General features: G+C 40.8%; 1 protein-coding gene across 3 annotated transcripts in view; it reads left to right on the top strand.

Annotated features, from left to right (window-relative positions):
- The window catches only part of C4bpa (complement component 4 binding protein, alpha), a 35,594-nt gene extending 12,956 nt beyond the window's left edge, over positions 1–22,638 (top strand). Inside the window, exons 3-8 of one of the 3 annotated variants that reach the window (XM_039090318.2) lie at positions 2,736–2,915; positions 5,185–5,379; positions 13,901–14,089; positions 17,842–18,009; positions 21,688–21,863; positions 22,201–22,638. In XM_039090318.2, coding sequence (XP_038946246.1) covers positions 2,736–2,915; positions 5,185–5,379; positions 13,901–14,089; positions 17,842–18,009; positions 21,688–21,863; positions 22,201–22,368 — 1,076 coding nt within the window. In that variant the 3' untranslated portion in view covers positions 22,369–22,638. Of the gene's footprint in view, positions 1–2,735; positions 2,916–5,184; positions 5,380–13,900; positions 14,090–17,841; positions 18,010–21,687; positions 21,864–22,200 lie in introns of those variants that run through there. The other 2 variants (NM_012516.2, XM_063272018.1) reach the window with 2 other exon arrangements.
- The last annotated feature ends 2,981 nt before the right edge of the window (positions 22,639–25,619 follow it).

Genomic DNA, 25,619 nt, shown 5'->3' with positions numbered 1-25,619 from the left:
GCTCTAGCCAGGGTTTCAAGCACTACAATGAATAAGAGTAGCAAGAGTAGGCTCCTTAGTTTTACTCCAGAGTTTAGAGGAAGCACTGTTTTTTTTTTCCTATTTAGTTTGATGTTGGCTACAGGGCATAGGAAGCACATAGGTCCTGTGTTCATGCGTAAGCACCAAGGAGACCATGAATGGTAACATGCATGCCTGTCTCTTCAAAGGGAAAGATGCATAACCTATCTTCCAGCCAGGAGGCTTGGGATGGATGTAGTTAATAGCCTGGTGACCTCTGCACTATCTTCATGGTAGGCTACCTGATTGCCCCAGACCCTTTCCCTGAGCTTGTTTATCTCAGTCGGTCTAGACTACCACCCTTCCCCCAGATCTTTGAGCATTGTTTACCTTAAGCCTTGCTCCATTAATCTATAAAAACCTATCTTTATGGAAGACATCACTTGAAATTTACAAGAGTTTCAATGTAATCATGCCTTAAGCTTTGCTGTGCATAGGGGATTGAGTTATTCATCACAAGGAAACTTTTTATCCAAATTGTGCTGTTCTTTAAATATGCCTAAAATATACACTCCTGGAACCAACAGCAGCTACTCCGTCAGGTAAAGCTCAGTTTCCTTCTTGCCTTTCCTGGATTGACACTGTGCTGGCCATGGTGTTTGCAGAGACCCCAACATATACAGATGTGCTGTTTATAGCCTTTGTAATGTTGAGGTGTTAGTCTCAGATTTCTACTTTTTTCAGGACTTTTATTGTGCAGAGATGTCGAGCTTTGTTGAAAGTTTTATCTATATCACTTGGGATGATCATGTGATTTCTGTATTTAAGTCCATGTATATTCTGAATATTATTACGTTACCTATTTACCTGTGTTGAAAAAACGTTCCATCTATAGAATAATACCAATTTGGTCATGGCATATGATCACTTAAATGGGTTTTTTAAGTTGGTTTATAATTTTTTTAAAAATTATTCTCTCATATAATACATTCTGACCACAGGTTCCCCTCCTTCCCCTCTGCCTAGTTTCTGCTCCCCACCTCCCTTCTCCCCCAGACCCTCTACTTTTACCTCCCTTTGAAAAAGAGCAGGCATCCCAGCGACCTCAAGCAAACACTACATAGCAAGCTACAATAAGACCAGGCACATTCCATCACATCAGGGCTGGACAAGACAACCCAGTAGTAGGAAGTGTCACACAAGTGGGCAAAGAGTCAAGGACAGCCACCACTCCTGTTGCTATGGTTCCTACCAGAACACCAGGCTACTCAGCTATCACATATATGCAGAGAATATAAGCCAACCCAACAGGCTCCCTGATCTCCATGAGCCTGCATGAGTCCCAGTCAGTTGACTGTGGACTGTGTCCTTATGATGCATCTCTGACCTCTCTGGTTCCTCTATCCCTTCCTCCCCCTCTTCAGCGGGACTCCCTGGGGTCCACCTAATATTTGCCTGTGGGTCTCTGCATTTGCTGGCATCTGTTAATGAATGAAGTCTCTCTGGTCTCTTTGATAACCATTATGCTAGGCTGTGTTCCCAGCATACACTGCAGGCAGGACAAACTGGAGGTCAAAGGCTTTGTGTCTGGGTTGGTGTTTCAACCCTCCACTTGAGGCCTTGCCTGCTTACAGAAGATGGCTGGTTCAGGCTGTCTGTTCCCTGTTACTAGGAGTCTTTGCTAGGGTTACTCACATAGATTTCATGGAGTTGTCATTGCACTAGGTTTCCACCTCGACCCTGAAATGTCCCCCAATTCCATTTGTTTCTCCCAATTTTTTCTCCCTTCCTCTACCTGATTCTTCCTGTTCCCAACCTTACCCTCCTCCTGTCCACCCACATAATCTATTCTACTTCTACTTCCTAAGGAGATCCTTGTGTCCCCTCTTAAACCTTCCTGATTACTTAGCCTCTCTGGGTCTGAGGACTGTATTTATGGTTGTCTTTTTCTTTATAGCTAATATTCACTTAGAAGCCAGTATAAACTATGTTTGTCTTTCTGGGTCTGAGTTACCTCATGCAGGATGATGTTTTTTTCTAGTTCCATTCATTTGCCCACAAATCTCATGATGTAATTGATTTTAACAGCTGAATGATATTCCATTGTGCAATTGTACATTTTCTTATCCATTCTTCAGTTGAGGGGCACCTAGATTGTTTCCGGCTTCTGGCGATTATGAATAAAGTTGCTTTGAACATAGTTGAGCACTTGGTAGGCACTTTCCACTAAGTTATATCCCCAGATCTCAGCTTATCTGTGATAATGTATATGATGTGTGTGTATATGCGATTGTGTGTGCATACGTCTGTATTTATGGTGTGTGTGTGTGTGTGTGTGTGTGTGTGTGTGTGTGTGTGCGTTCATGAATGCCATTGTATGTATGTGGAGGTCAGAGGACAACCTTGTAGGTTGGTACTGACTTTCTATGTTTAGGCAGCCCCACTGCTACCCTGAGACAGGGTCTCATTATGTGACCCTAGCTTTCCAAAGACTGGGATTAGAGGGACACTCTGCCATGTCTGTCATGCACCATGACAACTGTCCTTGTAGCTTTAGGGGAGTCTCTTATCTTATCACAGGATCACTGGAATCACAGATGCATGCTGCCATGCCTGATTTGTATGTGAGTTCTGGGGATTAGAACTTAGGTCCTTGTGTGTACTTTACCCCTTGAACCCCTTCCCCATATGCCTCATCTTTTAAAATATACTTATCTGTTGTCACAATTCTGTAGGAATCATCTGTCCTTGGCCAAAAGTTTTGCATGGAACAATTAATTCTGGATTCAAGCATACCTATAAATACAAAGACTCTGTGAGATTTGTCTGCCAGAAAGGGTTTGTCCTCAGAGGCAGCGGTGTAATCCATTGTGAGGCTGATGGCAGCTGGAGTCCCGTACCAGTGTGTGAGCTCAGTAAGTATGGACCATGAAGGAGTTTCACAGTTGGCAGCTGAAGATACTTAGATATATCTGTGTGGACATACATGTATGTCTAGGTTCTGAATCACAAAAATTTAAATTTGGACTAATAATTTTATCTTGTCTTCTTGTTGGGAAGAGGGTGATTTCAGTACTCACTCCTCTCAAGGTCATCTGTCACACGTGCTCATTCATCGTGCCATCCTAAGGAGAAGCGCTGGTTCTGTCGATGTAGAAGATTAGTATACATGCTTCATTAATTTTTGGGAGTTCATTGGAAATTGTCTAACACAGTGATTTTGAAAGATGGATAATAAAATATCCCTTTCTAAGATTTGTACAAAAGTATTGTGTGGACTAAGATACCATAAAACGATTAACTTGTGGATCATTTTAAGAGTGATAAAAGTTATAATATTAAGCTGGAGCTAGTCTTGCTTCATAGAAAGAATTCAGGCAATAAGTCACTTGTGGGCAGTGTTATTGCCCTAATTTGGCAGATGGGAAAACATTTTCAGAAGTTGAGTCAAGGCCACACACTACTGCTAAGGGGAGGAGACCTCTGATACATCGTACTCTTATTGTACCTGTGAGGCCCCGTGAGCCTTATCTTTGGGACTTCTGAAACAGTTGGATAAGTAAGTAGCAATACAGTCTCTAGCCTGGAGTAGCATCTATTAAGTTGACTAAAACTAGTAAAGAAACCATTTGCTCTGTCTCAGATGATAATCAAGACATCCCCCACTTTCTCCTGCTCAGGGTATCCAGGTGCAGCTGCACTCTAGGCTGAGTCCAGAATGGGTAGAGTTCTGCAGGATCCCAGTCCATCTGGGAGAGAATGCCTGGGATGGGGGCAGGGAGCTGGTGGGAATGAGGATGGGAAGGAGAAGGCCTTCTCCAAGGATCTTAGTGTTAACACCTCTCTTAGGCAAAGGCCTGGTGATCTTCATGAAACAGCTCTCTTAGCTTGTGCACATGCTTTGTTTGGGGTGGGTTAGAATGCACACACTTTATTCCGGATAAGTGAGGGGTATCTACGAACTTTGGAGAGCAGGAAGGAGTTTTCAGAGTAAATGAAAACAATCGGCTAGATTTTGGAGTTCTGTGAATGCCTCGGTTACACAGATAGACTTTCTGGGGATCGCAGGTGCTTGATGGACAGGTTCTTATCGGGAGAAAGGAACCTGTAATCTCAGCACAGCTGCATGACATTCCACAGAGCAATCTAAACTAGCACGGCCATTTTAGAAAATGATCGCAGCAGTTCCCCTGAAGTCTGAGCACGGGGTTAATGCTTGATTCTACCAGAGAAATGAAAACAGATATCCACACGGAAGATTTTCACATGAAAGTTCAGAGCAGCATTGTCCATACAGCCATCAACCCAAATACCCGTCCACAGGACAACAGTGAAAACCCAGTGGGACTATACAATGGAATATCATACACAGTACAAACGAGGTACTGAAAAATGGCGGATGTGGACTCATCGTAGAGTATGGTGTCTAATAAAGAAAGCCAGCCACGAAAGGAAAAGAAAATATACGGCGTGGTTCCAGTTATTTAAAAAGCTCAATGTAATACTTAAAAACAAACAAGCAAACCAACAACTGGAGTTTCTTTATGAGATGATAAAACCATCTTGAAACTGGGTAGTACGGAAAGCCATACTCTGTGAATATTTTAAGACTGTCAGTCTGTGCTTTTTGAAGGAGTATCCTCTATGCCTCATGGCAAATGTTTGTAGATTCAATGCAATGAGCATGAACTCTAGATGTACATATTACATGTGAGGTAGCAGCATCAGGCAAGGAAAGCAAGACGTGACTCAAAGCCCAGTCCTGTTCGGTGCTTTGATTGTTCTTGTTCTTTCCTGGATGAGGGAAAATGGCTTTTGTTCCATTTCCTTAGTCAAGAAAACAAACACAGTTTTTGTTGTTTATGAAAGTTTCCCTGCCACTTTCATTTAGAAAACCTAATGCTTCAATTTAGAAATGAGACTCTCTAAATTACAATGGAGAGAAAAATTGCTGTCGAGTGCAGTTGGCACAGCACGCAGAAAACACTTGGTAGTGCCTTTGGTTATAATCTGTCAGGTGCTGGGCTAAACTTGGCAAAGTCCCTATATGTTTTCTAGTGTGGGTAATATGCGAGCTATAGAACTCTAGTTCTTGTTGGTACCCTTTGCTCAGACACGTTCCCTGAGAGCTATGGCAGCCCTGTTAAAAATGTCCTTTTTCTCTCTTCCTTATTTCGTGAGCAGATAGTTGCACTGATATTCCAGACATTCCTAATGCTGCCCTGATAACCAGTCCCAGGCCAAGAAAGGAAGATGTATATCCAGTGGGTACTGTGCTCCGTTACATCTGTCGTCCTGGCTATGAACCTGCTACGAGACAGCCCATGACTGTGATTTGTCAGAAAGATCTCAGCTGGAGCATGCTTAGGGGGTGTAAGGGTGAGTATTGCTTTTCAAAACGTGCATTATTAAATGTCTAAATGACTGGACCTCGTGCTTCAAATGAATATAGTTTTATCACTTAACATAAAAATTGAATTCACTATTTTAACTCAAGATTAAATTATTTAGTACCAAAAGTAGCCATAAAGTTTCAGGCGCTAAGAATGTAAATCTTTCTGTGGACTACTTTAGAATCAGACAAAAATAGACAGAGAAGCCTGACAGCAAGCAAAGTTAAGCTTCACATTCACTGCTGGTGGATCTGGGGTGGAGCTCACAGCTCAAATCTTGTCAGAGCGAGACTCTATGATCCTTCCTTTGCCATGTGAAGTTTGGGGGTTCTGGCAGAAGGAAAAGTCTATGTGACCATCATGATATCAGCTAGCTACAAATTGGTGTGTGTTTTGTAGTTCTTGAGAAACATGTAGGTTGACACCTAACAGAGTTGCTCCTGACCCAGAATTCTTACCTCAGCAATATAGAAAGATATCTCTTTACATAGTCTGTTTATGGGAACAAAAGAGGAGCTTCGGCAGGTAATTATGATTTTGCAGACCTCAGTGAAATTTCTAAGAAAAATATTGCTTTTTTAAAAAATCTAACAGAAGCTTGTCGTTTTAGCAGTAAAAGCAGACTCTGATTACAGGGAGTTTTTATGCTATGGATCAGATCTGAAAAATGTATTAGTGAATCCAGATAACACATGAAGTTCTTTTGATTGACCTGCCAGTGGGTCATCCCACTCCAGGGCTTAAAGACAGGGTAGAGGAATTGAATCATTCAAAGAAAACGTAAAATTAAAATGACAACCACCATCAATGAAGTAACTCTGGAATTACTATGAAAAGACAAAACACACAAACAAAGTCTAGAAGAAGAAAAGAAACATAGATTAAAGTCTCTAACAAATTATTTTTATTGACAATAGTTTCAGCAAAATCATAGAAAAAACATCCCCAAATCTAAGAAGAGCCTATCAAAGGGGAAGCGGCATAGTGAGTACCAAAAAGACTGGAACAGAAAATAAACTCCCTCAATAGTTTATAGTGAAAGAAACTAAATATATGGAACAAAGAACTAAATATATGGAACTGCAAGAAAGAAATGTTAAGTCATTTGTAAATACAGACCCATCAGACTAACGGCTGATTTTTTCCAGTGGAGATTTTAAAATGCAAAAGGGATTGAACTGATGTTCTACAAGCTTAGAAATACCACATATGCTAGCCCACACTACCGTACCTAGCAAAAGTATCAGTCATAATCAAGGGAGAAATAAAAATGTCACATGGTAAAAACACATCACAGTGATTTATGACCATGATGCTCTCTCTACAGTGATATTGAAATGAATACTTAAGTCACAAGAGAAGGAGAAACACACCACGAGGTCACAGGAATAAATAATTCTAAAATAGTTAAATCTAAAGAGGTCTAAGAAAACACCACCATAACAACAAATGACAAGAATTAAAACTGTTTAATAATAACTCTTGATTCTCCAATAAAGAGAGAGAGTAACAGATTGAGTTATAAAACAGGATCCAGCTTTTCTTCTGTCTTCAAGAAAGAACAACCCCCACTCTCACTGACAGATGCCCACTTTGGGTATAAAGATGGGGAAGATATTCAATGAAATGGAACTAGAAAACAAGCAGCTTTAGCCCTTCTGTTATCTGACAAAATAAAAGTCCAACAAAGATTAGTCAGAGGAAATAGAGGGTTATGATATACTCACAAAAGAAATATCTGCTAAGAGATTATTATATTTCTGTGCATATATGTACCAAATTTAGAGACACCTAATTCATAAAAGGAATACTATTAGACATAAAAGTATAGATTAATCAAAATAGTCATAGTGGATTATTTACTGCCTCATGCGCATCAATAGACAGAAACTAGGTGGAGAAACATTGGACTTAATAAAACAGACCTGACATGCATCTACAGAATACAATAAAGATTACACATTCTTCTTAGCCAGCCACAGAACTTGTTCTATTGAGACAAAGTTTCAACAAATATAAGAACCTTAAAATAGCATTCTATATTCCTTTGGGCAACAATAGAATAAAGATGGCTGTCAGTAGGAATAGAAACTACACACTGCTGAATGACAATTGGGCCAATGAAAAACCGAAGAAGAAACCTAAAACTTCATATAATGGGATAAATAATTAAACCACAATATGTCAAAATCTATGGAACACAATGAAGGAAATCTTAAGAGGGTAATTTATAGCACTAAATGTTTGCCTAAGTTTTTTAGAGCTGTCAAGTTAATAACTAATACACCTAAAAGACTCAGAAAATGATATAAAAACACACACACACACAAATAGTGTAATGACAAAGATAATACTAGGGTCAAAATTAAGAAAAATACAACAAACAATACAAAGAATTGAACTGAAGAGTCGGTTCTTTGGTGAGATTTACAAGATTGGCAAATGTATAGCTAAATCAATGAAAAGAAAGAGAATGAGGATCCAAATTAACAAAATCATAGATGAAAAGGAAAACATTATAGCAAACACGTAGGAAATCCAAAGGATCATAAAAAATAAATTTTAAAAAATCTATATTACATGGAAATGGGTGGAATATCTATGTGCATGTGACCAATCGGAGTTGAAACAAGATGAAGTAAATGGTTTAAAAAGATCCAAAACACCAGTAACATAAGAGCAACAATTAAAAGTCTCCCAGTAGAAACTTCACAGAAAGACCAACAGAATCAACTAACAAGAACCCTTGGGGCTTTCAGAATTTAAACCACCAACCAAAGAACATACCCAGGCTGGACTGCATATATGTAGCAGATGTGCAGCTTGGTCTTCATGTGGGTCCCAAACAGCTGCAACAGGGGCTGTCCCAAAAGCTGTTGTCTGTATGTGGGTTAGTTCTTCTAGCTGGGCTGACTTATCTGGCCACAGTAGGAGAGGCAGTGCCCAGGTAGGGGGATATCCAGGAAGGGGACACCTGCTTAGAGGGGAAGGGAAAGGAAGCACAGTAGGCTAAGGATTGTGGGAGAGGTAACTGGGAGGGGCCAGTGAATGGGATGTAAAGTGAGTAAGTTAAAAAAAAATTAAATTTAATTTTAAACAAAGGTCTTCCAATTTAAAAATATCTCAGGGCCAGACAGATTCATCACAGAATTATTTCTTTTTTTTTTTTATTAACTTGAGTATATCTTATATACATTTCGAGTGTTATTCCCTTTCCCGGTTTCCGGGCAAACATCCCCCTCCCCCCCCTTCTTTATGGGCGTTCCCCTCCCCATCCTCCCCCCCCCATGCCGCCCTCCCCCCAACAATCTAGTTCACTGGGGGTTCAGTCTTAGCAGGACCTAGGGCTTCCCCTTCCACTGGTGCTCTTACTAGGATATTTATTGCTACCTATGAGGTCAGAGTCCAGGGTCAGTCCATGTATAGTCTTTAGGTAGTGGCTTAGTCCCTGGAAGCTCTGGTTGCTTGGCATTGTTGTACCTATGGGATCTCCCTTCAAGCTCTTCCAGTTCTTTCTCTGATTCCTTCAACGGGGGTCCTATTCTCAGTTCAGTGGTTTGCTGCTGGCATTCGCCTCTTTGTTTGCTGTATTCTGGCTGTGTCTCTCGGGAGAGATCTACATCCGGCTCCTGTCAGCCTGCACTTCTTTGCTTCATCCATCTTGTCTAATTGGGTGGCTGTATATGTATGGGCCACACGTGGGGCAGGCTCTGAATGGGTGTTCCTTCTGTCTCTGTTTTAATCTTTGCCTCTCTATTCCATGCCAAGGGTATTCTTGTTCCCCTTTTAAAGAAGGAGTGAAGCATTCACATTTTGATCATCTGTCTTGAGTTTCATTTGTTCTAGGCATCTAGGGTAATTCAAGCATTTGGGCTAATAGCCACTTATCAATGAGTGCATACCATGTGTGTTTTTCTGTGATTGGGTTACCTCACTCAGGATGATATTTTCCAGTTCCGACCATTTGCCTATGAATTTCCTAAAGGCATTGTTTTTGATAGCTGAGTAATATTCCATTGTGTAAATGTACCTCATTTTCTGTATCCATTCCTCTGTTGAAGGGCATCTGGGTTCTTTCCAGCTTCTGGCTACTATAAATAAGGCTGCGATGAACACAGTGGAGCACGTGTCTTTTTTATATGTTGGGGCATCTTGTGGGTATATGCCCAAGAGAGGTATAGCTGGATCCTCAGGCAGTTCAATGTCCAATTTTCTGAGGAACCTCCAGACTGATTTCTAGAATGGTTGTACCAGTCTGCAACCCCATCAGCAATGGAGGAGTGTTCCTCTTTCTCCACATCCTCGCCAGCATCTGCTGTCACCTGAGTTTTTGATCTTAGCCAACAGAATTATTTCTATCGGGTCTTCAAATAATAAATAATAACAATGCTCTTTAAGTTTGTATGTAAAATAGAAAAGGAAGAATCTCTTTTCTTCCCCACTAAACCTGTATTATCCTGATACCAGAACCAGATAAAAGTCCAACTAAAAAGGTAAAATTATAGGTTAATGATGAACACAGATGCAAAATGTCTCAGTAAAATAATCACAAACTGAATTAAAGATCACATCAAATAGATAATCCACCACGATCAAGTCAGCATCATCCCAGAGTTGTGTAGATAGATGGCCCAACATATGTAACAATAAATATAATTCACAAATAAATAGACTCAAGGACAGAAACCATGGGAACATCTCAGTAGGTATAGAAAAGGGTTTTGACAAACTCAACATCTCTTTATAATAAAAGCCCCAGAGAAACTGGAGATACATAGGCATACCTCAAAATAATAAAGGCAACATATAGGATACCTACAGCTCACACAGTGCTAAATGGAAGAGAGCTCACATTATTTCCACTAAAATATAGAAGAGCAGCCTTCTCTCCGTGTCCATGTATATTCAATATAGCACTTGAACGCTTCGCTAAAGCAATAAGACAAGTATAGGAGATAAGGGTATATGGATAGGGAAGGAAGACTTGTCATTATTTGTAAATTATTTAATTCCTATATATAAAATACCCCAATCCTAAAGATTCCAACAAAACTCATGTAGCTAATAAATGTATTCAGCAAAGTTGTAGGATACAGAATTAATACGTAAAATCAGTAGCCTTCTTCTGTTCCAGTGACAAACACCAAGAAAGAAGCATAAGAACATTAAAAAAATGTTCTTGGACTAAATCTAAAGAGGGAATTGAAAAACGTATACAAAGAAAACGTTATTACAGGGGAGAAACTGAAGAAGACACAAGAGGGAAATACATCATTTACTCATAGATTAGAATTACTATCATTAGATGAGCCATCCTACCAAAAAAAATCTATGATTCAATATAATTGCTATCAAAATTTCAGTGAAATTCGTCGTAGAAATTGAAAGCAGAATCTCAGAACTCATGTTGAAATATTGAAATGTGGATAGGAAGAACAGTCCTAAACAGTAAATGCCTCTGTGGGTAGAACCACCTCTGAATTCAAGTCATACCGTAGAGTTACAAGTCGAAACACAGCGTGGGAATGGCATCAAGACAGACAGGCTGATCAATAGAGTCAAACTGAAGGCCCAAATAGAAGACCATAGTCCTAAAGCCTTCTGATCTTTGACAAAGGCAAAAGGTACACATCGGCCAAAAAGAACAGCATCTTCAGAAAAATTTGTTGGACACTGGACTAACAACACATACAATAGATCCTTATCTCTCGCTTCTAAATGGATCAAGGATCTCAACAGCATCTGTGCCTTTCATCTCTTGGAGGATAAAGAAGAGGGTATACTTCCACTTATAAGCATAGAGAAGGACTTTCTGAACAGTACCCCAGTGGTATGGGCACTAAGACCAACAATTCGCAAGTGAGACCTCATGAAACTAAAATGCTATATAGCAAAAGATACCATCACTTGAATGAAGAGGCAGCCTACAGAAAGGGGAATTTCTTTTACTAACTATTCATTTGATAGGGGATTAGATCTAGAATATAGTAAGAACTAAAAGGGCAAGCACTACACACCCCAGTTTGTTTTTTTATTGCTGTTAGAAATACCATGACCAATAGCAAACTTGGAATGGGAAGGATTTATTTGCACTACATTTCCATGTCACGATCTGTCGTAGAAGGAAGTCAAGGCAGTAACGGGAGCAGTGAACACTGCTTACGGAATTGCTCCATTTGCTTTGTTTATCCAACCTAAGACCACCTGCCACACTGGGCTGGTCCCTCCCATATCAATTATTAACAAGACACTACCCCACAGATATGCCCCTAGGACAACCTGATGGAGCCAATTCCTCAGTTGCTGAGGCTAGGTTTTCGTCAAGTTGATAAAACCTAACTAACACCCTGAGAAAACAACACAATTAAAAAATTTCAATATTGAACTAAGCAGAGTATTAAAAGAAGAAATGCAAATGGCTGGGAAATATTGTCTAGAATGTTCAAAATCCTTAGGGGATTTTCAGGCAAATGAAAATGACATTGTCATTTCATTTTACCAGTTAGAATGGTTAACATTAGGAATAATGAATAACAGTAATGCTACCGTGAACATGGGGGAAGTGGAGGTTTAGACATTGTTTTGGAGTACAAACTGGGAGAGCTACTATTGCAGTCACTGTAGAAATGACTCAAGATGCTAGAAATAGTTTTACTATACGATCCAGCTATGCTTCTTGGGGCATACACTAGAGGTGCAAATCCTGTTACAGAGACACTTGCTCACCCATGTCCATTGCTGCTCTGTTCACAATAGCCGGTGAATAGAAATAATCTAAATATCTATCAACTGATGAATAGATGTGGCTCTTTAAATAAGCATGGTCTCTATAGACTCACGTGTTTGAATACTTGGCCCACAGGAAATCGCACCATTAGGAAGTGTGACCTTGCTAAAGTAGGCTTAGCCTTGTTGGGGTAGGTGTGCTGTTAGAGGAAGCGTGTCACTGTGGGGGCAGGCTCTGAGGTCTACTCTGTCCAAGCTGGGCTCAGAGTGGCACGGTCTCCTGCCGCTGCCTGGCTGCCTGTGGGTCAAGATGGAGAACTCTTGGTTCCTCCAGCACCATGCCTACCCACATGCTGTCATGCCTTCCCGCCATGATGATGATGGACTGAAGCTCTGAAGCTGTAAGCCAGTCCCAATTAAATGTTTTCCTTTAAAAGAGTTGCCTTGGTCATGGTGTCTGTTCACAGCAATGAAACCCCAAGTGAGACAATGGATGATATAAATGTGATATGTTTACCCAATGGGATATTATTCAGCTGTTATGGAAAATGAAATTCTCAGGTAAATTGTTGGAGCTAGAAATCATTCTGAGTGAGGTAACTTAGACCTAGAAAGAAAATCATTGCGTGTCATCCTTCATACGGGGATGCTGGCTTTGTATCTTAGGTATGTGTTTAACTTGTAGCACCCACAGATATTAGTAAAATAGTAAGGATCAATGGCATGGGATTTCAAGGGAAGGCAGAAAAATCCAGTTGATATAGAGAGGGAAATGGCAGAAAATGGAATAGGAAGTCTTAAATGGGATGGAAGGAAAGATAGAGGAGAAAGTATGGGGAAACATAACACTAAAGATGTTTTAAAGCCATTTGGAAACCCACTGTTTTATAAGCTTCAAAACATACATACATATGTACACACACACACACTATATATGTATATTATGGTGTGGAGGGGAGGCAGTGTCTCTCTCAGGTACCATAGGCTATCAAATATAAAGCTCAGTGCCAGGTATGGGTTACTTCTTTAATAAGCCATTGGTCAGTAGCATGCAATAGTAGGCTATTGCCGTCACTCATACTTGAGTCTTAGAACATGGAGAAGGCAAGTTTGCATCAACCTATATGCTTGCAGAGTAGTACCCACACGACTGGGGAGGGAGGGGATAATCATTAGTCTTATCCAGCTGTGAACTGTTGCAAGCTACAATAGTTACCGGCCTAGCAAGATTTGTCCACTGGTGCGAGAGAGGCATAAATGTTCTGGGAGTAACAAGCCACTTTCCCCTTGTAGTTAGAGACAAGACAGAGCTATTAGCAGCTGATGGTTGCCTAGAAATGGAGAGTGGGATTTCTGTTGTCACTTTGTTCATGAATGCAGCCTCTGATAAGCTACCCATGCCTCAGAAGATGGCCCTAGACCTGTGCAGATACTGAAAGCGTTACGTGCACTCCGTGTGTTTAAAGAAACATGACATTGAGAGGGAATGGGGAGAAGGGAGAATGTGTGGAGAGAATTGGAGCTGACCTGATTAAAAGACATTATACGTATGTTTGAAATTCTCAAACAACAAACATGTGCTTACATGGAGGAAGTGACCAGATTTGAGTGTTTCAGAAATTTTATATGAGGTACAGACTGAGTGTTTGGGTTTCCTTTTCTGCCGACCCAAATTTCCCTTCAGTGAAGAGAAGTTCAATTGAGAAATTGAATCATTAATGATAAGAATGTCTTCGTGTTGATATAGTTGACCCTTTAATTCTCCTTTTTCCCCCCTCTAGAGATATGCTGTCCAGTACCAGACCCAAAGAGTGTTAGAGTCATTCAACATGAAAAGGCACATCCTGACAACGACTGTACTTACTTCTTTGGTGACGAAGTGTCATACACATGTCAAAATGATATAATGCTTACAGCTACTTGCAAGTCAGATGGCACCTGGCATCCCCGGACACCATCATGTCATCAGAGTAAGAACGTATACAACTATGTTTTGGGCAGGGGGTTCTTTTCTATTTTTCTATTTTATTTTATTTTTATTTTATGTCCATGGGCATTTTGCCTTTATATATGTTTGTGTTAAGATCCTATTTCATGGAACAAGAATTCGCTTGCAGACAGTTGTGAGCTGCCATGTGGGTGCTGGGAATTGAACCCAGGTCCTCTGGAAGAGCAGCCAGTCTTCTTTTTTTTTTTTTTCTTTTTTGTAGATGGGGACCGAACCCAGGGCCTTGTGCTTGCTAGGCAAGCGCTCTACCACTGAGCTAAATCCCCAACCCCTCAGCCAGTGGGAGCACATGATTTCCTCCTAGGGAGAGAGTGGAAAACCAGGGAAAAATTGCAGGACCGTTCTGTCTATCTGCTCTGCATATAAACAGGCTCTTTCAGAGGACCACCCGGTACCAGCTCTTGGGTGTTTCTTTCCACTGGGGTGTACATACATAACTAAAGTGCCCTAGTGACACAATCATCCATTATTATATTTTAAATCACATTATTATATTTTAAATCATATTAATGATGTTTCGATTTCTAAGAGTTCTGGTTTTGGCAGAACTAATTCTAATCTCGGTTCTGTTACTATCTTCCAAAAATATTTTCTAACATAAAAACATATTTGTGTGTTCTTGGTATTATACCGAGTCCTTTAAAAAGGATACCAATGTTAAATCCTCTTGAAAATTCTAATGGACATACACAACTAAAATTACAGTTTTATAAAAGAAAAAAAATATAATACCAAGAGAAGAACATCTCCGAAAGCACAGTGCCCTCCGTGAGCCTAGCACTTCGGCAGTGGTCTCAGCGCGGGGCTTCGGTGAACAAGGGATGTGAAATGGTGCCTTTACTGCTAAGCAGATAGGCCTGGCGTCCGTCTACTGTCAGGACTTAAACCAGCTGCTGCAAGCCCTTCAGAGAAGGCAGGGATCTTCACACTGCCCCCTTTCTCCCATCCATCGCCTCCTTATAGACATCACCTTCTTTTTTTCTTTTTTTCGTGGCTGGGGACCAAACCCAGGGCCTTGCGCTTGCTAGGCAAGCGCTCTACCACTGAGCTAAATCCCCAACCCCTCAGCCAGTGTTCTTAACCACCACGCCATCTCTCTCCAGCCCCAGAGTTTCTTTTTGTAAATAGTGTGGAGGTTATTAAAGAAATTTTATTGCGACAATACAAGGAAAAGTTAAGTACAAGGCGACCTTGAGGCTGGGATACATAGGAAGTCCTGTGTATCTTTTTGTTGAATTATTGAATTGTTCATTTCATTAAACTAGGAATAGCTATCCTCCCTCGTATTTTTTTCCACTTGTGTAGAGAGCGGTGTGGCGAAACAAAGATGGCGCCGACATCCAGCCTTGTCTGGATGTCGACAACTTACTGCGCATGTGCAGGGTTGTCCCCTTGCTAGGGCGGCCATACGACTTGCTTGATAGATCTTCTTCTTTACTTTTGTTTGCTTGCTTGCTTTTCAAGACAGAGTTTTCTCTGTTTAACCTTGGCTGTCCTGGAACTTGCTTTGTAGAACAAGCTGGCCTTGAATTCATAGAGATCCACTTGTCTCTGCCTCCTGAGCACTGGGATTGAAGATGAGTGCAACCACGCCCAGTGATTGATCTCTCTTAAAACTTTGACTCCCAGTCAGTGAATGTATATAGGAAACCACAGAAAGTTCCATCTGGTTTGCAGAATCAGTCAGCTAGTGTCTGTCTTTCTGTTGATGATTTGAGAACATTTACACATGAGGCTACTATTAAGAGATAGTTACCAATTTCTGCGATTTTGTCTGTTGTTTCCTCATTTCTTGAGTTGTTTGCTCTGTACTTTCTCCTCGATTAGTTTTAGGGGTTTGCTAATCCTGTTACACCCGATAGAGTGCTTCCTAGCTCTATTTTGCTCAGATATTTCTCTCGTGGTTATTTATTACTTTCTGTGCTCTCATCTATGAAAATGGCTTGCTTCTCTGTTCAGTGTCCCTTTAAGTGTCTCCTGCCATACTAGCTTGGTGGTAGTAACTGCTTTAATTTGAAATATCCTTCTATTTCCGTTAGTTTAGAAAGATAGCTGTTATGGTCAGTTTTAGTTGTCAGCCAAATCACCTGAGAAGAGACTCTCAGAGAGGGATTGGCTAGATTAGGCAGTGTGGTGGTGTATATGTCGGGTGGGCTATATACAGGGTAGGATTATTTTGATCAAGTTGAGCTGGGAAGACCTATCTTGAGTATGGGTGGTGCCATTTTCATAGGTGGGGTCCTCAGGGAGGAATTGAGTGTGCACATGCCCATTCATTCTCCTGTGCTCCTTTCCAGATGGTTGCTCTGTATCTTGTGTTGTTCATTATCGTGATGATAAAGCTACTATTTTTATTTATCTTTGTTTTCTTCTAAAACAAAATGCGCAGTAAACATTTTCTTGGTGGAGATGGGCGAGCTATTTGGCTAGAGAATGAGGACTCAGAGATTATAGGCGCACTGAACGTCTTTGCCATATTTTATGGACATGTTTTAAAGGGAGGAAAATTCAACTTCCCCAAATTCCTCAAAGTCTGTGGTAGAGTCCCTCTACTGAAAGAACAGACCAGTTGGTAAGATGAAAAACAGAGAGCAGTTTAAGAACATTTTCCAAAAGAAACACCCAGGAAGTAAGTCTTCCAAAGCAATGACTTGGAATGTGGTCTCAACTACTGTTTTTAAGAAAGAACCATAGACCTAAGAGAAGTAACAGGTAATGAGAGGGTAGTCCTAGTCTCAAAGCTAGGATAGCTAAGATCAAGCACTATAGTCTATTCCCACAATTCCTCTCATCCTACTGGGATCTGGCTGTGTTGACAAGCAGGAAGACAACACATACCTTATTTTAGGGATGGAAAGGGCAGAGGTTTGAGAGCGTTATTTTTGTGAAAATTTGTACTGTTATCGGGAAAAAAGGAAAAGCAGACCGCCCCTCTCTGTATCACCAGGGTCTTCAACTTGACTCTCCTAAATAGTTTAGTGAGAAAAATTTTGGCATCGTTTACACATCTTAACACTAAATATAGAACTGATCGTATATTGTACAACACAAACAAGGTGTAACGCAGAATGGGATCCAGTCTTTTTGTGTAAAAAATGGACCCCAGACACTGTAAATGAATTGTCTGTAAAAGGAAGGAAAAGGGAAGGGCTTGTGTTGTCAGCTTTCTGTCAGTACCACAGACACCTGAGACAATCAACTTACATAGAAGAAAGGTTCAGTTTGTTTCAGATTTGGGTCTATTGACCCCCATTGATTTGGACTTGCGTAAAGGTGACACATCACGACAAGAGTGTAAGCTGGAGCAAAACAATTTGCATAGTCATGAACCAGAGAACAAAGAAAGAGAGGAGGGTGCCGGAGATACACATTCTCCATAAAGAGCAAGCCCCGAGTGACCTAAGGACCTCCGATGAGGCCCCACCTCACAGTTTCTAATACTGCCCAATAGTGTCATCTGGGGGCTAAACCTTTAACTTGTAGATCGAAGGAGAAAAGTCACAGTCCAAATTATTCCATGTATAGTTTGAAGTGTCCAAGGTTCCGAACCAAAGACTTCCAGGAAGGTAGTACAAGTCCCTGACTTTGGTCCAGTGATCTTACAGGTAGGGAAGCAAGAAGCATAGCATGAAACACCCAAGATACATAAATCCTGAGAGGTGCTGGTTGACACATTTTACAAGCTCGCCTTCTCTTCTGTGTTTCATTATCAAGGTTGTGATTTTCCGCCTGCCATTGCTCACGGACGTTATACAAAATCTTCTTCATACTACGTCAGAACTCAGGTTACATATGAATGTGAAGAAGGATACAGACTGGTTGGAGAGGCAACCATCTCCTGCTGGTATTCACAATGGACACCAGCAGCTCCACAGTGTAAAGGTAATGACACTTCCTTCCACCCCATGGCCACAGGGGTAGAATCGCTGTCAGGAATGAATAGCAAAGTTATTCTCTGCCACAGAATGAAGGACAAAACATTTCATTAATTTTTTCTTGTAATGATATGGGTTTCTTTTTTCTTCCTCCTTCCTCCCTCCATCCCTTCATTCTTTCCTTCCCTCCTTTTTAACTTTTTGTTTTCAATACATTCCCATTGCAGATTCCCCCTCCTTCCATTTTTTCCACCTGCCTCCCGCAATCCCACCTCTCCTCTCCCCCAGATCCACTCAGCCTCCATTTCCTTTCAGAAATGAGCAAGCCTCCCAGGAAAGTCCACTGAATATGGCCTAACAAGATCAGATAAGACATAAATCTTCATATCAAGGCTGAGTGAAGCAAACCAGGAGGAAAAGAGTCTCAAGAACAGGAGAGAGAGAGGGGGGGGGGGAGAGAGAGAGAGAGAGAGAGAGAGAGAGAGAGAGCCCATTCTCACTGTCAGGGGTCCAAAAAAATTGTCAAGCTAACAACTATAACATATATGCAGAGAACCTAGCACAGACAGACTCAGGCAGGGTCCATGATTGCCATTTCAGACTCTGAACCCCTATGAGCTCTGCTTAGTTGATGTCCTTGGGCCCCATTCTCCTAGTATCCTGACACCTTTGTCTCCTATATTTCTTTCTTACCCTCTTCTACAAGGTTCCTCAAGTTCCAAGGGGAGGGGCCCAATGGAGATCGTCAGTTGGGCTTCCTCTCTGCCTAATGTTTGGCTGTGGGTCTCTGTATCTGCTGCTATCAGCCAACACTGGTAGCCTCTTTAATGACACTTGGGCCAAGCACCTTCTATAAGTACATAAGGATATCATTAGGAATCATTTTATGCATTTTATGTTTTTTTAAATCATATGTCTATCTAGTCTCTGATTTCAGGTTATCTAGGCAGTATTAGACTTGGGCTCCCTCATGGTATGGGCCTCAAAGTAGACAGGTCATCAGTTGGCCACTCCCACAGGTTCTGTGCCAAGTTCTGTACCATTGCCCTAGTACAACTAGCAGGCAGGATAGATTACAGGTTGAAGGTTTTGTGGCTGGGTTGGTGTCTCAGTCCTATCTCTGGAAGCTTTGCCTGGTTACAGAGGACAGTCTGTTTAGGCTCTGAATCCATTACTAGGAGTCCTTGTTAGTATCCTCATAGAATTCTGAGAGTTTCTACTAGACTAGGTTTCCTTAGCACTCACCCCCATTCCCTGCAATGTTGCAGTCATCTCTCCCAGTGTTTTCTCCCTCTATCATTCCCTTCCTTCTCCCACCGGATCCCTCTTATTTCCATGTCCACCCACCCCTACTCCACCCAACAAAAATCTACTCTATTCTCTCTTCCTAGGAAGATCTATGTATCCCCCTTAGAGCCCTCCTTGTTATTTAGCCTTTCTGGGTTTGTGGATTGTAGCATTTTTATCATTGACTTAACATCTAATATCCAGTTATAAGTGAGTACATATCATGGTTGTCATTCTAGGTCTGGGTTACCTCACTCAGGATGATTTATTTTCTAGTTCCATCCATTTGCCTGCAAATTTCGTGATGTCACCTTTTCCTTTCTAACATCTGAGTGTTAACTCTATTGTGTAAATGTACGATATCTTCCTTATCCATTTTTTTGTCCAGGGGCATCTAGGTTGTTTCTAGTTTCCACCTAAAATGAATAAAGCCACTGTGAACATAGTTGAACAAGTGTCTTTTGTGGTTGGGTATATATACCCAAAGGGTGGTATAATTGAGTATTGAGGTAGATTGATCTGAAGTTGTCTGAGGAACCACCATATTGATTTCTAGAGTGGTTATAGGAGTTTTCACTCCCACTAGCAAAGGAGGAGTGTTCCCCTTACTCCACATCCTTACCAGCATGAGCTGTCATTGTGTTATTGATCTTAGCCATTCTGACAGATAAGATGCAAACTCAAAGTAGCTTTGATTTACATTTCCCTGATGGCTAAGGATATTGAACATTTCTTTAAGTGTTTCTTTGGCCAGTTTGGTCTTCTCTGTTGAGAATTCTCTGTTTAGATCTGTGTCCCTTTTAAAAATTGGTTTATTTGTTTTCTTGTTATCTAGTTTTCTTGAGTTATTTATACGCTTCAGATATTAGCCCTCTATCTGATGTGGAGTTGCTGAAAACCTTTTACCATTCTGTAGGCTGCCATTTTGTCCGAATGATGGCATTCTACAGAGGCTTTTCAATTTCACATGGTCCCATTTACTGATTGTTGATCTCAGTGCCTGCGCTATTGGTATTCTGTTCAGGAAATTGTCTCTTGTGCCAGTGCACTCAAGGTTATCTTCAAACAGACTCAATGAACCTGAGTTTTATGTTAATGTCTCTGATCCACTTGGACTTGAGTTCTGTGCAGAGTGATAGATATGAATCAACTTATTCTTCTATATACCAACCAACACCCAGCTAGACCAGCACCATGTATCGAAGACATTCTCATTTTCCCATTGTGTGTTCCTGGTTCCTTTATTGAAAAATCAGGTGTCTATAGGTCTGTGGGCTTATGTTTGGATAGGGTGGATAAATACAAGAGGATGAAAGATTTGGGGAGTTTGGCAGGGTCAGGTGAGCAGCCTACCTGGACTGCTAGCAGTCTGTGTAGTCTCTGATAGAGTGGGGAGTCTCTGTGACTGTGGCAAGGTAGCTAGGAGGACATGGAGGAAGTGTGGGCTGGGAATAGGATAGGAGGAGGCTGAGAGAGTGAGAGAGCAGGACAGTCTGGCAGGTGGGTGGCCTACCTGAATTTCTTATGGTCTTTGTGGTCTCTGATAGAGCCAATTTTGTCTATTTTAAATAAAAATATAAACAGATTATATTCCGTACAAAACTATAAAAACTATACACAATATCACTACCCTCTACTTTTTTCTCCCGGTCACAAGTATCAACCTTCTTGAGGCAGCTCATATTGTCACTTTCTTTATTTATGTTTTCAGAAATATTCTGGGGGCCAAATATTTTGTAATTACATGCATGGTCCTATATGAAATTTTCAATAAAACTCATTCTGGCATCAATGCAGGCTCTGTTGGGCTACTTTCAAATATTAGAGGGCCAGGTTTTACCATCAGAAGTTCTGATAAGGTACTGCCTACCACGATGTAGATGGTGTATGTTGAGAAAACCCAGCGCCAATTAATTATAAGGAACAAGAGGAGTCAAAATTAGGTTTTATTTTATGTTCACATACTATTAATAGAGCTACATTTGCAGAAATTTATGATCTAACATAATTATTCCCACTGTACAAATAAAACTATCAGAAGTTTATGATCAAAGTCTTGCAGAACTATTTGCAATAAGTTCTGGAAATATGTCACAGAAGAACCTGGGGTCATGTACACTTTTCAAATATCCTGCCATGTTTATTGATTAAATTGATTACACCTATGGACAAATTTCTTACCTTTTCTGTATCCGAATTTTCTTTTTTACTCACTTAGCAGGACTATGTCAAAACCATATTATATGCATACACTGTCACAAATGCTCAATATTTTGCTAACAAAATAAATGAAAAACAGAATAAACGACATGCAAGTTCAGTTCATTCTTTTTATTGTAGACTATTACCATGTCTTTTCCCTCAGATCACGGTTATCTAAAACATGTTTTCTTTATAGCTCTATGTCGGAAACCAGAGATAGGAAATGGAGTACTGTCTACTAATAAAGATCAATATGTCGAAACTGAAAATGTCACCATCCAATGTGACTCGGGCTTTGTCATGCTAGGTTCCCAAAGCATCACTTGTTCGGAGAATGGAACCTGGTACCCAAAGGTGCCCAGATGTGAGCAGGTAAATAACACAGATCAAGAACATCCGTGCCATCAAACACTAAAATGCTTTTTCCCAGCCAAAGGTGCTGGCCTCTGACCTGACGTGGATCATGTCTAAGTCATTTAGAGACCCTGGCTGTTCTTTTTTTCCTGTTGAGTGATTTGGGGGAGTTGGCACAGCACATTTTTCTATTTTCATTTGAATATATGAAACACTAAATCCTCATACAAGTGAGGTTCTATAGACCTAGAAACACTGCCTTCTATTTTTCTAGACCATGTAATATACTGTTGCTCTATTTCTTGATGGTCAGCTGAAGCCCCTCACTGCTATCTCAAACCTGCATCTCTTTCAGGAGGTCCCTAAAGACTGTGAGCACGTGTTTGCAGGCAAGAAGCTCATGCAATGTCTGCCAAATTCAAATGACGTGAAAATGGCCCTGGAGGTCTACAAGCTGACTCTGGAGATTAAACAATTACAGCTCCAGATAGACAAGGCAAAGCACGTTGACCGGGAGTTATGAGCGGGTGTTCTCTCAAGGAGGAAGAAGTACCTCATGGGCTTTCTGACTTCAGTGCCAAGCAGAACGTCTGCATTTTTAGCAACCTTTGTAACTTTGGCACCAATGTTCATGGTAATAAATATCTGCTTAGAATAATTCATTAAAGCATAATGTAAGTTTATGAAATAATTAGTCATCTTGTGACTCAAATTTGCTTTTTGGAATGCAATGTGTACTTTTTTTCAATTAAAATCAATCTTGCTCTTGTAATTCATTTACTTCTATATAAAATTAATCATACATTTATTTTTAAAAAACGAAGTACAAAATTCACTTTGGTTCACTCACACCGTCGTGTCCCTGGCCTGTTCAGTCTCACAGGTGCACATCATCCAAGTCCTTAGAGTTCAGAGAAACTGTCAACATTCCTGATTCCCCTTCCCACAGACAATCAGCCCAGTCTAGGCTACCCACTGAAGGGTACTCGGCTTCCTCTGAACTGTGAATAGTGTCTTTCATTCAGGCCATGTGCCAGCCATCACCTCCATGAGAGGACTCAGGCCATCTCTCTGACCTCACTCCAACCTGAGAGAAGGAAGTTCAAAGAAGTCCACATCAGTCATCTGTGTACTCTCAAGGCTTCCATCCAATTTGATCACCATTTTCCTTGATATTGAGTTAACATGGCTGGAGCCACTCTCCCGATATCTGAGGAGAAAGCCTGTATCACTATCTTTTGTATCTGAGTTCTCTTTGTTGGCACCATCCTTGCTTCCTCTGAGCCTTCCTCATTCTTGTCTGAGCGCCTCCCATTGTCACTTCACATGGAGCACTGTGGGGAACTTTATTCTCTTCATTTACTTTGCCCAGACATACTGTAAGGTAGTCGTGGCACACAGCACATTTTCACTGGGCCTTAATTGAGACCAATGCCCTGTGAGAGTGGCACATGTGTCATGGAAAGCTCATGTCTGCCATCGTACATGCTATTGCCTAATAGTAACAGTTGACTTGGAATAGCTTTCCTGGGTGTCTGTTTTTTTGAATTTTCCAATATACAAGCAATTGGGGCAGCTGATGTACTTATAAGATTCTGGTAAGCACCGAGAGGAAAGACAGAAAAAGAAAGAGAGCCTAAGAGGGACCATTATGGAAAGTGCTGCTGATGTTGCCCCCAGGGGCCCAGTCATAGCGACAGCTCCCTGAAGACATGTGGAACAAGTCTCTGAGCTAGCCTCATCCTGATGAGGGCTTGGGGTGTGCATCCACTTATAGACTCCAGGAGCACTAACGCCCAGTAACAGCAAAGCATACTGAAAAGAAGGGGGCTATCATGGAGCTGTTTGTAGTAAGTTCAGGGTAGGCCAAGGAGGTAAGAGCAGGTGTAGAGAGTTGCTCTAGAGTCACATATTTTGTATGAACACATCAGCCGACATGCTAAGTTTACCACTCTCTCTCTATGCAGTTCCTGGTTGGGTATCTTCTATTGCCCCCAACAACCATACCCTTCCCAGTTTTCAGAGTCATCTCTCCCTATGAACTGGCATATACTGATACTACTTGTTATATCCTCACAAATCAAACATGTGCTGAGGCCACCTGAAAAAAAAACTACTTAATTAAAATGTATAATAATTCAACAGCCCACTGACACATTTGATTCCCACGTCATCCTGGGCAATGAGTGTATCATCAGCTCCATTGGTCCCCCCAACACTCCCAGAACTCCATGGTCTTCGCTGGCGTTTCTGTTTTACTACCTTATGTGGACAGTGTTGATCTCATATTCATTACTCATGGGGAAAAAAATGATCCCAGAGCTTGAAAATGAGTATGAGGAAAATGATTTAAAAAAAAAAACCTGCCAGGAGAATTTACAAGAGAAGGAAGAGCCATTCAACCACTTGTGTGTTCATCAATGATGTGTGTAGGAGGCGAGGAAGGGGGTGTGTGATATTTAATAGCAAAATATTGAATAACATTGAGAAATTATTACTACTATTTACTTATCAGGTCAATAACAGGAGGTGTGCAGATACATCACATTAAAAATGGCTGTGTCACAGATTTCTATAGAGCTGCACAGCTTTAAACACAGAACATCCAAATGGACTGTCCCTCTGCAGCCTCCAGTAGCACTGTTCTTTAGCCATTTCCAGCATCTGGGGTGACAAGAGAGCACAGTGCCCAGGACTTTGGGACCAGATATGAATAATTATCTGGCACTTCTTTTTCACACACCTCCTCTTGCTAATCTTTTCTCCATATTTTGCCATCAGCATTCGAGACTACATGACCCTCCTCATGGCACCAAATGTCACTCCAAAATATCTCCACTAATTTGATAATTATTTTAAGACTTTTAAAAAACTGTTAGGTGCTAGTTGAATAATAATTTTCTCATTTATTACTTATGTTACATTCCAGTACATTTATTCGGTAGTCCAGAATAGAATAAAATTATAATTAGTTTGGGTACTATGAAAAAAACCTCCCATGTTCACGGATTGGCAGGATTAATACAGTAAAGATGGCCTTTTTGCCAAAAGCAATCTACAGATTCAATGCAATCCCCATCAAAAATCCAACTCAATTCTTCAGAGAGTTAGAAAGAACAACTTCCAAATTCATTTGGAATAACAAAAAACTCAGGATAGCAAAAACTATCCTCAACAATAAAAGAACTTCTGGTGTAATCACCATCCCTGACCTCAAGCAGTATTACAGAGCAATAGTGATAAAAACTGCATGGTATTGGTACAGAGATAGGCAGCTAAATCAGTGGAATAGAATTGAGGACCCAGAAATGAACTGACACACCTATGGTCACTTGATCTTTGACAAAGGAGCTAAAACCATCCAGTTGAAAAAAGATAGCATTTTCATCAAATGGTGCTGGTTTAACTGGAGGTCAGTATGTAGAAGAATGCAAATCAATCCACTCTTATCACCCTGAACAAAGCTTAAGTCCAAGTGGATCAAGGACTTAAACATCAAACCAGATACACCCAAAGTAATAGAGGAAAAAGTGGGGAAGAATAGCGAACACACACATGGGCATTGGAGAAAATTTCCTGAACAAAACACCAATGGCTTATGCTCTAAGATCAAGAATCGACAAATGGGATCTCATAAAACTGCAAAGCTTCTGTAAGGCAAAGGACACTGTGGTTAGGACAAAACGGCAACCAACAGATTGGGAAAAGATCTTTACCAATCCTACATCCGAGAGAGGGCTTATACCCAAAATATACAAATAACACAGGAAATTA

Source organism: Rattus norvegicus, chromosome 13 (assembly GCF_036323735.1).
Source record: "Rattus norvegicus strain BN/NHsdMcwi chromosome 13, GRCr8, whole genome shotgun sequence".
In the NCBI taxonomy this organism is placed as follows: domain Eukaryota; kingdom Metazoa; phylum Chordata; class Mammalia; order Rodentia; family Muridae; genus Rattus; species Rattus norvegicus.
The sequence above is the reverse complement of the archived record's forward strand: the minus strand, read 5'-3'. Positions and strand labels throughout refer to the sequence as shown.